The sequence below is a fragment of the Choristoneura fumiferana genome, chromosome 17 (genome assembly GCF_025370935.1).
Source record: "Choristoneura fumiferana chromosome 17, NRCan_CFum_1, whole genome shotgun sequence".
Lineage (NCBI taxonomy): Eukaryota > Metazoa > Arthropoda > Insecta > Lepidoptera > Tortricidae > Choristoneura > Choristoneura fumiferana.
The window spans coordinates 4,046,303-4,061,941 of record NC_133488.1 but is presented as its reverse complement, the minus strand read 5'-3'; the positions used below and the strand labels follow the sequence as shown (position 1 = coordinate 4,061,941).

Below are 15,639 nucleotides of genomic sequence, written 5' to 3'. Positions count from 1 at the left end.
CTCGCAAATCGAAGGTCGTATCGCACCGTCCCTTTCACTCGCGTAATAAATGACATAAGCGTCAGCGGGACGGCAACATGCGAAGTTCGAGTTTTGCACATCGTGGTATAGGACCTGAATGAGGGCTATCGTTTTTTGTCTCACTAGATGGCGCACTGTTGCGTGAGGTTTTTAAGTATGGCTTTCAAAGTCTGTTATTACGGGTGTGAAAACAAAGTTTAGATTAAAATCATATTTAATACACCTTAAAATCGTACCATAAAAATATCGAGCATGCCACAGTGTTCCATAGTCCCCGTTTTGTTAGGAAAAAAGGGAGGCAAAGGTTTCTGAAAGACAAAACTGTCAAAACACAGACATTCATTGCCCCGGAACGCATATTTGCCATAATTAATTTCAGATATTGCAAAATATTCACAAAATTATTCTAATTATAAATAAACCCGCGTAGCTCACCCAAAAACTATGAGAAGACCTCACGCTACACTAGCGCCTCTAGTGGCGAATTCATACGCGATAGCCCTCATTAGGGCCTACGCTAGCTGACGCGGTTGGCACACAGCGGGTGGACGCCTGTTGAACAATTATGAGTAGCGCTAACTGCGCGCGTCGCGTGCGACGGGTTGTACCTGCAGGGCTACTACGAAACTCGAAGTTCGTATCGTGCCGTCCATCTCGCTCTCGTATAAATAGCATAAGTGTCAGAGGGACCGCACGACACCAACTTCGAGTTACGAGTTTCGTAGTAGCCCTGCTGCACCCGCACCCGCAGGCGTGCGCCCGCTCCGTGCACCCGCGCCAGCTAGCGTATACCCTTAGGGCTATATTTCATCGGGACAAAATGGCGACGCAACCAGCCGCTGCCACCAACAAAATGTGTGCAGCTTTGCGCAACCAAGGACACCGGGTGAGATACCCTATACCCATTTTGTTGGTGTCCCGGTGAAATATAGCCCTTAAAACAAATTAAAAAAAACCCTCGCATCAGTATCATCATTGGTTTATTTATCACTAAAATATTAGACAACATTATTTGGAATGGGAGGTCTTCATTCAGCTTTCAAATCTAATACTGAAACTCAACAATAAGCAAATTCGATTGAAAATACATAAAAGCAATTTAAACACACATGGGATATAATTTAGAGTCAAAAGTTCTCAAACATCAAAAAAATAGTTTGTCCTGGGTACAAAATATAGGTAGGTACTTAATCCGTTAGGTTATCAAAAAGAAAAAATTACCTCGGTGTGTAACGTCTCACACTGAATTTAACTGGCTACTATCTTTGTAATTTTTGACAAAAGAAAAAATACATATCGAATGTTTTTTTGATTTAGGGGCTGTTTCACCATCCATTGATTAGCGTTAACCGACGGTTAAATGTGATGCCGTCTCGAAAAACAAATAGAGACGGCATCACACCTAACCGCCAGTTTACACTAATTAATGGATGGTGAAACAGCCCCTTAATCTAACTAACGAACTAATGTACTCAGCGGTACAAAATTTGGCCCAAACTACATACAAAATTACCTATTCCTGCATACATTTCAGGGCCAGATGATTTGCCGCTCAGTATAGTTTATCTGGCCTATTAAGTTCGACATTCAAATAGATCGGACAGCACAGCAAATAAAACTTTGTTCACACGATTGATTCGATTGTATTTATCGCACTTTTATCACGTCAATATGCAATTTTAACCTTTTCGACGCCAACGACTCATATATACGCACCGCAGGTTCCACGCCAAACCTTCGTTCAATTGTGTTAAGGTTCAATTTTAGACACTGCAATATAGAAGCTTGGCGTATGGGTGATGTCTTTTGTATTTGACGAGGCGGCGAAAAGGTTAAACACAAAATAACCTTTGGAATAATTATATCGAGATAAGAGAACCGATAAAAGTTAACATTTAAAGAAATTTAAGCAAGATTTTATCTTAAAATTTCACATTTCTCACTCACCTAGTTCTATCAATGAACTAGCACCGCTACCACACGTGCAAGACAGCTATGTCTGTACGACATGTTTTTTCATGCAGAAAGATAGAGACGAAGTAATGTTAAGCATTTTATCAACATAATAGGTAATGAATAAGGGGTTTGTTAAGAATTATTCATAAGCTCAGGTTTCCTAACAAATAATTTTATTCCAATTTAAACAAGGTGTTCATCTAAAAATTCATTTGCAGTTTATACCTAATTTGTTTTTAGCAAAAACAATGTCTTTAAAAAAACAAACTTAAGACGTAAACGCGATACAAAATATGCATAATATTATTCTATCGTTATAAATATAAATCAAACGAATACTTGTATAATTTATCACTGTCATTTAAAACAAACATTAGGTAGGTACTTGTCATTCTCCTCTCATCCACTCAAAAGTTAACTGGCAGTGCTCCCTTAAAAGGATAAGTTCTCCTTTGTACGTTATCTCAACGTTTGTCAATTGTGTTTGTTTCATTATTTTTTACAGTAAAGGGTAAATTTTAACATACATAATATAAATACATCATTTCCAATAGATCATTTTACACATACACAGATATTATGACAAATGGCAAGACGCTACAGCCGTCCTGATAAGGCCCACTGTCCACTAACCCCGTATTCCACGGCATCGTCACTATTGTGTGCACATTGTAACCTTTTGAGCGCCACAGTCGGCAACGCACGAAAATAAATTGCTGAAAATCGTGTCATAGGAGCCACGAAATGCCGACGTGGCGCTTATGGCACGATTCTCAGCTGTCGTCTGTTTCCGACTGTGGCGTTCAAAAGGTAGTATCGTACGTAATACGCGGGCCGAAGGACGGCTGGACTCGTAACTTGTAAACTACGAATTATTTTGTGTTCAAAATAGTCTTACATCATAGATACACTATCTGGGATCTGAATCATATGCTTATTTATTTAAGAAAATTTAAATGAATATAATTATTAATTAGTTAAAGCAAGGTTGCCATACATTTATGTGGGAGCTTCATTGACTTAGGGGCTGTTTCACCATCCATTGATTAGTGTTAACTGACGGTTAAATGTGATGCCGTCTCTGTTTGTTTTGTTCGAATAGACGGAGACGGCATTACATATAACCGTCAGTTAACACTAATCAATGGATGGTGAAACAGCCCCTAAGTCTACAATTTGTATGCCTTGCGGCGCAACATAGAGCACCAATTCTTTTTTTATTACGTCATGTATTCTGTACTGTAATTACCTGTGTTGAACAAATAAATGATTTTGTATTTGTATTAAATCATCCTTAAACGGGCAACGGAGCGGGCGTGACGTTGAAAGAATTTAATGAGTAGTTATTTAAAAATTAAAAAAAATAAGTTAACATTTCATATCCCAGATAGTGTATCCTATTAATATTATAAATGCGAAAGTTTGTAAGTCTGTGTGTTTGTTTGTTGCCTTATCACGTCTTAATCGCTGAACCGAATAAGATGAATTTCGGTATACAAATAACAAGGACAACTATTTGTATACCGAATATAACCTAGATAAAACCTATGGGATAGGTTTTATCCCGGACAATTGCAGTTCCCGCGGGATAGCGATAAACGAATTCTTCGCGGACGGAGTCGCAGGCAACGGCTATTCTACAACATAAGAGTATTTTAATACAAAATATTTTTTATAGTGTACGATTTACGAGTACAGCAGTCATTTGGGCCGCGTAATACGTACGGTACGGTGGACAGCAGGCCTAATATTAAAAGTTTGAACCATTACAGCATGACAAAAGGAATATAATGTTACAGTTTTACACTCTCATTTCTGCCAAGTATGTGTAAATGGGTCTTTACACGCTTTTTAATTAAAAAATGTCTATACTACAATAAAACCAGTGTCTTTTTAAAAATCCAATTGATAAAAAAAACTATAATAAATCCCCACTACAGTCCCTAGACTATGCAATTCAATATAATTAAATCATTTAAAAAATTAATAACAAGCAAGTCTATTTGGTATCGGGGAACTAAAGACTTACGAAGTGCACAAAATTTACTGACCGTACCCTATACTATACTACGAAATGCAAAATTCGAACTTCGTATCTAGCCGTCCTGCTGACGCTTATATTATTTACGGAAGTGAGAGGGACGGAACGACACGAACTTCGATTTTCGAATTTCGTAGTAGCCCCCGTGTACACATCGTAAGCTGGGACGTTACACCAATCAACGCTAAGCAGCTCGCTTTCGACCAATAGCGATCGAACGCCACTTGCAGCGCACTTCACAATTATTTATTTACCCAATATCTAAGGCCCGTTTCACAACTACATCAAGTAACAATAAAATTTTATTCCTAAAAATTAAGTGCCAGTGCCACATTGTCAATTTTTTTTAATATTTCAAAGGCACTAGGGGACTAAGGTAAATTGACACCATTAACTCAATTCCAAGTCACAACTCTTAAAAAAAACTTTATTTTAGTCCTGGCAACCAAATTAGATTTTTAGTAGTTAGCTTTGAAAGAAAGTTAGCAAGTTAGTGACATCCTCGGTTCACAGCTCATTATTGCCATACAAAATCTATGAGGACCATTCCTCATCTTTTTGACAGTTTATAAAAAAAAACAGTTTTCAGGTGTCAAACATCCCCGAAAGAAAAATAGTATTGTTACTTGTCGCTTTGCGCCAGGTCTATTTAATTATTACACGACCTACAGCTACTTAACCATAATAGCCCAATCACAACATGAATAAAAAAACCTATGAATTTATATGGATTGTTTTTTATTTTATTTTTTTATATTTGTCAGGTGACCGATGGTTGATAGGACCGAAGACTAGATCGGTTGGTACAGTGGCGTCGGTGTTTATGTGCTGAAATAAAAAAAAAAACATTTTCACTTATGCTCATACTCGTATGCTGGATGTCGTCTGCATAAAATGACTTTTTATGGTTTAATGTAATAAGTAAAATTTTTGTCGAAGACTAAGGCAATAATGCACTAAAACTGTAAAAAAAGATTTCAGTTTTTTTTTATAATCCGTACCTATTACATCTACACATATATTACTAAATTAATAAAACAAGGAAATAGTAATACTGCTAAGATAGAAATAGAAAAACATGAAAAATAAAAGTTTGTTAATTGATGAACATTTCTTTGCAATTTCCTCGCTATTTAAATGAAAAGCAAAGCTCATTTTACCCTTGACTTAACTATCAACCCTCGCTTGCGGCTTGGGTGGATATAAATTATCTCGGGTAACATGACGCGTTTTATGCACTTGTTGTAATACAATCTACTATTTTACCCAAGATTTGGGCCCAGCGATCAGATTGCATCTGGCAGACATGTCCTGCCCAGTCCCACTTGAGTTTGGCGGTCTTCATCCCCACATCGACAATTATTTTTTGTAAAAATTCAACTTTTTCTAAACATCCACTCACTCACATGATCTCCAGGCTGCTGTCACTGTTCTTCGTTGCCTGTTCCCCCTCGCTGGAGTTGGAGCCTCCAGACTCTGACCGCTGGCTCCGACTCCTGTGGGGTTTCTTTTCTTCGACGGGGACCTCAGTGGACGTGGCCTCTTCGGACTGCCGCTGCCAGGCCGGAATGGAAGGGGGGTCCGAGCGGGTTTTAAGGGAGGGGAATTGGTTTCTGGAAAAAAAAACATTTTTTTTTAATATAAAATTACAGCATTACAGTAAAAATCAATGCGCTGTTAAAATCCACTTATAAGTTTTTTTATTTTTTTTTATTTGACTGGATGGCAAACGAGCAAATGGGTCTCCTGATGGTAAGAGATCACCACCCCCCATAAACATCTGCAACACCAGGGGTATTGCAGATGCGTTGCCAACCTAGAGGCCTAAGATGGTACATATAAAAAACACAAAATACTATTTGTTGTGGTTTATTTTGTACTTTTTTGATATTTCTGTGAAAATAGTATACTAAAAGTATTATAACCAGTATATATTTAGAATGGGCTAATTATTAGCTTTCATTTGATTCCCATATTGTTCCAATACAAAAGTTTTTTTTTATTCCTTTGCTATATTTTTTTTCGCAGACGCCATATTGAAATATTATATACCCTATGTCACTCCGACAGTCATGACGAATCCAATGATACCTCATATGTTACAATCCGTCCAGCCTTTTAGGCTGCAGCGAGGACCAAATAAATAGACATACATACCCACATACTTACTTACATACATACATACTTACATACATACATACGCTCGAAAAACATAACCCTCCTTCGGGCAGTCGGGTAAAAATAGGGAGCCCTCAGGCAAGTGGCAATGGACGTGCCTTGCCAATGCATCTTTATTAACATCGCAAAAATCAGCTTTTTGAAGTCACGAAAGCAAGCTAGTAAATAAATAAAAGTATAAATTGAAAATACAAACTGAAATAAAGATGCACAGAAAAACAAAACCATCACTGGGAATCGAACCCAGGTCCTCGGTAATCCGTACCGCGTGCTATACCGCTACACCACTGATGGTCAACGGTACCGACACGAATTTCCCCTATGCACCTCATATCTCAGCTTGTTTGTTTCTTACTACGCGGTACGGATTACCGAGGACCTGGGTTCGATTCCCAGTGATGGTCTTATTTTTGTTTTTTCTGTGCATCTTTATTTCAGTTTGTATTTTCAATTTAGGTTTTACGGGATGACCTTGGAATTGAAATAAAAAATACAAAAAGATTCCAAAAAACCAATCTTAAGGGCAACACACACAGAAAGCGTGCGCGGGTCGGGTCGTGTCCGCCGCGTGAGCCGCGCGGTTCGTTGTATTCACACAGAGAGCGGGTCGGACCCGCGACGGGCCCGCGGCGGCTATCAATGTTGCCAGTTTAGTGACTTAGTCCCTAGAAGTGACGACTTTTGCTTAAATCTTAGCGACCGCAAAAAAGTTTTGACGACAGAAATGGTTTAGGTATCTGGCGACTTTTGGAGTACAAATTAAAACAGTTCTAGAACCAATAATAGATACATTTTTGTCAACTCGACACAGAATTATACAGTGCCGCGAGATATATGTGGAAAACGACAAACGCGCTTGCGCACCAAGGTCAAACTTTATTTACCTACTTACTTAATTAAATCCAATTTATGTAATGATGGGCGATGGATGAAATTTTTAAGTGGCTGATTTTTTTTTATAGACAGGAATAAGCTTATACTAGTCAATGGAAAAAATAACAGATTTTTCTGTAGTACCTACCAATTAATTAAAAAAATAAAATAAATAAATTTTATTCTCGCCTAAATGAACTAGCTACTGCGCATGAATACGGTTTTTAGGGTTCCGTAGCCAAAATGGCAAAAACGGAACCCTTATAGTTTCGCCATGTCTGTCTGTCTGTCCGTCCGCGGCTTTGCTCAGGGACTATCAATGCTTCAAAGCTGTAATTTTACATAGATATACTTATTATGAAAACTATCCCAACAAAATGGTACAATGAAAAATTAAAAAAAAATTTTTTTTGGGTACCTCCCATAGAAAAAAAACCCTTACTTTAGTGTAGGGTCTTTTAAATTAAAAGCATTAGGGGGTTACTAAGACGATTTTTCGATTCAGTATTTTTTTTGCGAAATATTCAAATTTCCACCACCACCACTATCCCAGCCTATATACATCCCACTGCTGGGCACAGGCCTCCTCTCAGAACAAGCCCTCTTCAAGATCAAGAGGGCTTGGGCCATAGTTCCCACGCGGGCCCAGTGCGGATTGGGAACTTCACACGAACCATTGAATTGCTTCGCAGGTTTGTGGAGGTTTCCTCACGATGTATTCCTTCACCGCAAAGCCCGTGGTGAATTTCAAATGTAATTCCGCACATGAATTTCGAAAAACTCAGAGGTGCGAGCCGGGGTTTGAACCCACGACCCTCTGCTTGAGAGGCGATAGGTCAAACCACTAGGCCACCACGGCTTTTTACTTCAACTTCAGACTTTTCACTTTTTATTCAAATTTAAAGTAAACATTTTCATTAAAAACGAGTTTTAGGGTTTTTAACTTAAGCTTTAGGGATAAATATTTTTGAGAGTTGGTAACACTGCGCTCGGCTCGCGCTGTTTGTGACGACGGGCGACGGGCGCGGGCCCGCGCACGACCCGCGCCCGCGCCCGCGTTCTGTGTGAAGGCGTCCATATACCGCCATGCAAATACGCCCGTCGCGGGCCCGCGCACGACCCGCGCCCGCTCTCTGTGTGTGTTGCCCTTTAAATAAAAGTATCTACTTACTGCAAAAACCTATTTACAATCAGTGAAGTCATTGACTTTATCAATCGCTTAAATTAACTTCCTACATCAGATAAGCTATTATAGCTTCTCGAGTACCTACCGATAACCTCAATTGCAGAGTCTTATCATAATTGAAACAATAATAATTATTAAAGACCAAATAAGCTAATTGTAATTTTAACTCGACTCGACGTCTTCACAATACAAGCCGTAGTGGTCGAGTGATTCGACTCGAATACCACTTTCGACTATCATTCATTTGCCTTTAGGAGCGTTCAAATAATACGTAACGCATTTTTTGGAGATTTTTGACCCCCTCCCCCCATGTAACGCGCCGTAACATTATTCTGTACCCCCCTCCACCTTCCTAAACGTTACGTACGTAACACCCAAAATACCATTTCTATTGATTTTTTTTAGCTTTTCCTTAGCGGTTTTCCGAATTAAGTTGACATTTTTTGCCACAGTTACAATGGCACTCAGCATGAGAGCATTTATAGGCTAAGAACAACAACTGAATGATGCGAATTTCCCACTTTTGAGGACATTATAATATGTGCTTGTTAAAAAAAATACTGTGACGTAACGCGTTGTTCGAACGCATCAGTCACGCCCCTGTAACGCATCGTAACGTTTTACAAGACCCCCCTCCCCCCAAATTGCGTTACGTAATACTTGAACGCTCCCTTTTGAGCACAGAGGATCGTAGATTAGAACCAGGGCTCACACCTCTGAGTATTTCGTAATTTATGTGTGATATTACCTACACATGAAACTGTATCACGAGTAATTTATTGAATCAGGCGTTACTTTGCGGAGGTCCATATCAATGAACTAAAAGAATTTCCTTGCTCACCCGCGACCTTACGATAGCTAAGCCTATGCAAAATATGCGTGTTCATGCAGTTCCTCCACCTTCACACAGTAAGAACACACACAAATCATACAAACCCATCTATCACCACCACCACACTACACTGACGCGTTTCGAACGCAACCAGAGCTCATCTTCAGAGTGACACAACCGTACACCATGCTGCCATAATATCTGACGTTGACGCGATTTATTTTATTTTAATATGGAGATCAAATGTAACACATAACACACAACACACAGATAACATCGATAACTGGAATAGTCGATAAAACTTATGTTCAATCCCTTTGATGTTTGATTTTTGCTATGAGAAATTCCGCTCCTTGAATTAATCGGCATTGGGACGTAGCGTAGGTCAGAAATGATGATGATGAAGATGACTTCTTACACGAGCTACACACTTACCAGAATAGTATTTTATGCAAGAGTTGTATAATAGGGGTGAAAAAAGGTGAGTGGCGTCAATTACGATGTGAGCGTAGCGAATATCGTAAGAGACGCCAAAAGCTTTTTTTTGACTTATTTATACAACGTAGCACACAATACTTTTTCTACGCCTACGTAGGTACTTATTAAATAAAATACAAAGTTAAGAGTAAAATTTTTCATACCTTATTATACAGTAAGGCAAACGTAAATAAAGGTAAACAACAACAAACGAGTGGGAAATATGAAAATTACAAAATTTGTCTAAGATAATTTTTGTTTTTAATTGACGTTTACTTGCCAGATTACCGAGCTTAAAAAATTCGTATTTTGTTTACTTATATTAGTAGCCATAAAGTATGTACGGAGTTTTTGTTATGTATAAAAACCATATGAATGAAGTAAGCCTATCCGAACGAACGAATCGAAAGTAAGGGGAATAGACAATATAGAATTTTCCGGAATCTTGTGATGTATGTTCTTATTATTACTGTTCTTGATTAAGTAAATCATAATATATAAAAGTACAGGAGTAGAAAAAGATTATAATTACGATACAGTAAAGGGTTGTAATAATGATGGCACCACTTATGTTCACTATGACTTTTTTATATATTAGGTGGAACTTGATAGAAAACAATCATCCGCCGCCCATGGACACCCGCAACATGAGTTATTATATAAGTTTGAGAGACTGATAGGTACATTTTTGAGGATCCCCAGTTTCCTGGAATAGCTGTCCCAGGAAGCTGGTTCCATATTCGTGGCGTAAAACGCTCACCTGTTCAACAAAATCCCTTTGACGGAAGCTATATCAGCCTTCAGCGCGTCAAGTTGCGTGCGCACCGAGCTCTGCGCAGACGCCTGCATCTCGCCCCGCAGTGACGTCACGCTCGCGTTCAATATGTCCAGAGATTTACGCACTTCGTCTATGCACTCCGCGGTGGTTTTACGTTTTGGCTCCTCCACGAATAGAATGTGGCGGATGCAGTTCTGGGAATAAAAAAAGGGTTATTAGCAGGACCCTGGAATGATGCGTGCGCCTATTGAAAGATTGTAGGGAGAGAGCACCGCTTTTTATCGATGTTATCGACAAATCGATAGTTTTTTGTTTTAAATTTATGTTTTAATTAAATAAAACCTCAAACTTTCTGATGATACGTACTTTTCTCAGCGGTCAATGATGAAAAAAAATCGAAATATCGGAAGGTTTAATTCATTTAAATTGCTTTATTGATTTATATTTTATAACTTGAGAAAAGATCACTCTGAGACCACTTAACGTAACTCGTAGGTTTGGCTAAGAACGCAAAGCAAATCAAATACGAGCGGTTTTAGCGCACCGTCTCTTTCTCAAGCGATACTCTGAAAAGGGATGACGAGGTAAACCCTCTAGCGTTGATTCAGTGTGTGTTGTCTTAAGGTTAAATAATTTCAGCACCTTACCTTATATAACCAATAGCAGCCATATGCAAAGCCTCCATACATAAGCAGCGGTAAAATATGATCTCTGAACCATGATTGTCTTGTGTGCTGGAAGAACATGAGCTCCGAAGTCACTGACGGCATATCTAGAAGATCACCACATTTCTCTACGGCCTTTGCTATTTCTAAGTCAGTGAGACCTTTGGCACGGAGGAACCGTTCCTTACTTTCCATCGTGCATCGGTTTACATTTGGATTTTTTAGGAAGTTCACGGCTGTTTGAATCTGAAACAGATTTTAGGTAATGATTCATCATCATCCCAGCATATATACCTCCCACTGCTGGGACAGGCCTTCTCTCAAAATGATAGGGCTTTAGTTCCCACGCATGCCCAGTGCGAATTGGGAACTTCACACGCCCCATTGAATTGCTTCGTAGGTTTGTGCAGGTTTTCTCATGATGATAATGTGTTAATAATGATTAGTTTAATGGAATTTACATAGATAATGCATAATTAATTGATTTTTACCCAAACAAATGCAAATTGCAATTTAGATTTTATGATGGAAATATGGACAGTTGGCAAAATATTTCTAATATAATTCATTTAGTTAGATTAGATCTAAATAAGTATAAATGGAAACTGACATGTTAATATTCAGCTTATTGCACACGGATTTAGAACAGCAAAATTTTGCATAGATGTTCCCATGATTTTAAAATAAAAGAATAAAAGTGAATTTTGCCGAATTTCTGCAGGATAGGGATTCCTGAAGCCATATAATGCTGAATGTAAGCTAATTTATAAAATACTGGAAACATATGGTTATAATTACAAAGATACAGATGCCTAGGTAGTAAATAAATAAAATAGTTTGTAAATTTTTTGTGGGTAGTTTGTTTGAGAAAGGTAAAGTGGGTACTAGGGGTTTTACCATGAAAAATTTAAGTGTTTTGGTTTGTTAGTCTAACATCTGGTAGATGGTGAATGGTTGTGTTGCTCTGAGGAAGAACTCTGGTTGAGTTTAAAATGTGTGAGTGTAGTGTGGTGGTGGTGATTGTCGGGTTTGTGCCATTTGTGTATTCTTACTGTGTAGAGGTGGAAAAAATACATGAATACGTTGCATAGGCTAACTATTGCAAAGTAGCAGAAAATCGCACCATAATATTATAAATGCAAATGTTTGTAAGCCTGTTTGTTTGTTTGTTAATTTGTTTGTGAACCAATGCACCGATTGAAATGAAATTCGGTATGCAGATAGTTTGAGGTCCGGGGAAGGATATAGGATAGTTTTAATCCCGGAAAATTGCAGTTTCCGCGGGATAGGGAAAATTGAATCCTATGCGGACGGAGTCGCAGGTAATAGCTAGTAGAAAATAATTTATTTTCTTATGTTTATTGGTTTTGCAGGTTACCAAAGTACTTAATTGTTTATATAGTTCATTGATATGGACGTAAAGTAAGAACTGATTCAAAAAATATTTTTTTCTCAAACATGCTTGGATGCTCGGAATGGATGTGTTAATGTGACAAAATGGAGACATGATGTTTCTCATTGATGGCTCCCTACATTACTTCTTGGCCTAGGCTATAAGAAATTTGAAACAGTGGAACAGTTTGCCCGAGACAGTGATCAGTGCACCTTCAGTGAATACTTTTAAAAACAGACTTGATAAGTACTTTGAAGACAATTACACAAGTGAACAATGATATGCACGCATCAGCTATAAGCTGCCTGTGCATTATAAATAATAATAATAATTATAATAATAATAATCCATTTTTGTCCGCTGCTCTAACTTTTTAAATTTGCTTACTATCATTAAACTGACAAAGGAAAAATTACAAACAGCCAACCACCACTATACTGTAAGCATTGCAGCGATGCAATACGATGCATGGATGGATGGATGGATGGATGGATGAAATATTTCCTCACATTATTTGACCCCAAACTCGTCCATCAATCCCTTACTTCATGGCCTCTACAGTAATGTACTAATACTGGTTTGCCAAAATGTGACTGGAAAAATGTTAATGACTGAAAATCCAATGGCATTGGCGTCAAATTTGCATAATTATGTTAATAGAACTCAAACAATGTTTTGGTAATTGAACTATGCGAATGTGACATGATCTTTGACTTTTTTGCAAGCTAATTTCGCAACCTATCACAGTGTTTGCTGAAAAGAAACTAATTAACTGATAGCCCTCTTGTTTGATTAAGATAATTTATATAAATGTTATTAATTTGTAACTATTTAATATCTCAAAACCTGTAAAATCTGTATTTAAAGGTATCTTATTCTCCATAATTGCAAATTTAATTTATGCTTTAAACAGGCTTAGAGCCTTTGAATCATAAACATTAAAAAAAAAGTCTAAATTCAAATTTAGAACGAAATATATAATGCTTGATGGTTAAAGTCTATGTGTAATAACTTAGATGAATGATTGGTCTCGCGCGCTCGCTCGACTAGATACCGCGGTAACTAAAAACAAACGTTCGTGAATGCGGCAACTCAAATTGTAGTGTGCGTAAGAACGGTGTCAGACAATTTGCAAGGATGCTAGTGTGCATGACGAATTGTGTTGCCAGCTGCTACACTGTTACCCGAATTATTGGGAAAATAAATTATTCTGTGTCTATTAAGTTACTGGTTACAAAATGTATAATGGGAAATACTTATAAATTAAGAAGTAATTAAGAGTGAATGTATTAATATGTTTGTGTATAGGTTAGCCGTAGGTTTCTTCTTTAAAAAAATGATAGGTATGATGTAGGCATATCAATGATCAGGCCTCACTTTTAATTAAAAAATATATATATTTAAGGACATTCAATATTTACATGAAGCCGTGGTGGCCTAGTGGTTTGACCCATCGCCTCTCAAGCAGAGGGTCGTGGGTTCAAACCCCGGCTCGCACCTCTGAGTTTTTCGAAATTCATGTGCGGAGTTACATTTGAAATTTACCACGAGCTTTGCGGTGAAGGAAAACATCGTGAGGAAACCTGCACAAACCTGCGAAGCAATTCAATGGTGTGTGTGAAGTTCCCAATCCACACTGGGCCCGCGTGGGAACTATGGCCCAAACCCTCTCATTCTGAGGGGAGGCCTGTGCCCTGCAGTGGGACGTATATAGGCTGGGATGATGATGATGAATATTTACAAATTATTACTGAAAATTCATGGACTGAGTCACCAACTAAGAAGTTTTGCGTACTTAACACGTTGCACCTATAGTTAAACCTAATATAATGTACAGGTTAATTAAGACTAAAATAAAAATATTTTTTTACAAAATATACATACATAGGTACATGCATACATACATACTTACATACATACGCTTGAAAAACATAACCCTCCTTCGGGCAGTCGGGTAAAAAGTTAATATTTCAGGAAAATGGGTAGAAATACGAAAAAAAAATTTTTTCGTTTCCCGTAATACCTAAGTAAATCAGCTGATCGGGCTTTTGACTGGGAAGACGAAAAACATTTTTAATTTTAAGACACATTCACCCCTTAATTAAATAGTGTCGGGTAACAATTTATACACCTTCAGTGTATAATATCACAAAGATTAAATAATATAGAACTGGGTTATGTATATATAATAATTACGTTAGATACTTAAATAAAATAAGTTATTAAAATTTATCATCATTTAATGATGATAACAATAAAATTCAATTTATTAAAATCTCAACCACGGGAATTGGATTCTTGTGTACGCGGCAACACAGAATGGCGTTTAGGGTTCATGTTATTTTATTTTGTAATTTCGAAATTATACGATATTTACTGATGGTATGTGATCCCAGTGTCCTTTTTATTTCTTGTAGTATTATTTTTAAACAGTTTCACTGCGAAAACTGGCATTTTACTTCGGTTTATGACCAAAATTTAACAAAAGTTCGGGACATGCACATTACACACAGTTTGCAACGCGACTGACTCGCCTCGGGCTCAGGTACGCCGATTTCGGCGTACTATTTGTTGCCGCATTTGACAAGTACGCCGGCGGTATCTAGTCGAGCGAGCGCGCGAGACCAATCATTCATCTAAGTGTAATAATAATAATCGTAATGCCAAAGAACACTTTCATTTCATTACATGGACTTAATATCAGATACGAGTAAGAGGTAGATTACCGAACTCGCCTAAATTTTGGCCTATTCGGTTTGAGTTTAATAAATCGACACAAAAGATAAATAAAAAGCATAAGACCGAAGGTCAAAATGGTTAAGTTTTAAAGTTACAATCAAGAAAATTATCAATTATTGATGTTATAGCTATTCTTAATTATGTATTACAGGTCTACATGCGCCTAAAGGATAAGAGTTAACTATTTTATTCCGTGAAAGTGAAAAGGTCAACTAATTACCAAATTCTCTCGGACTTCGGATGCAGTATTTGCTATCGCCTCAGTAGACATTTTCTTGAATTATAAGTTTTTAAATGAGCACTTTAAAAACACTGCACTAAATATATTATTTTAAATTACTATACGGGATCGAAATAAGCAATGTAAATAATAAAAAAGGATAGCTTCTAATCCTGCACAATTAAATATTGAACAATAGAATGACACTGACAGCTGAAGCTGACAGCCCTGACAGGACAGTATTTCCTTGAAAAATGATAGATCCGGATAGGTATTTAAC

At 37.6% G+C, this 15,639-nt stretch overlaps 1 protein-coding gene across 3 annotated transcripts; it reads right to left on the bottom strand.

Moving 5' to 3' along the window:
• Positions 1-576: 576 nt before the first annotated feature.
• Positions 577-15,595, bottom strand: Pex14 (peroxisomal biogenesis factor 14). Of its 3 annotated transcripts, none has more exons than XM_074099896.1 (5): positions 15,360-15,595; positions 10,990-11,253; positions 10,325-10,536; positions 5,421-5,631; positions 577-4,846 (listed from the first exon to the last, which is right to left on the bottom strand). In XM_074099896.1, the coding sequence occupies exons 1-4, from the start codon at positions 15,408-15,410 to the stop codon at positions 5,421-5,423; spliced, it is 738 nt and encodes a 245-aa protein (XP_073955997.1). In that variant the 5' UTR covers positions 15,411-15,595; the 3' UTR covers positions 577-4,846. The 3 variants fall into 3 exon arrangements, with proteins under 3 accessions (XP_073955997.1, XP_073955998.1, XP_073955996.1); XM_074099897.1 differs by lacking the exon at positions 15,360-15,595 and adding an exon at positions 11,618-11,637 and having other exon boundaries at positions 5,425-5,631; XM_074099895.1 differs by having other exon boundaries at positions 578-4,846; positions 5,425-5,631; positions 15,360-15,594.
• Positions 15,596-15,639: the final 44 nt, after the last annotated feature.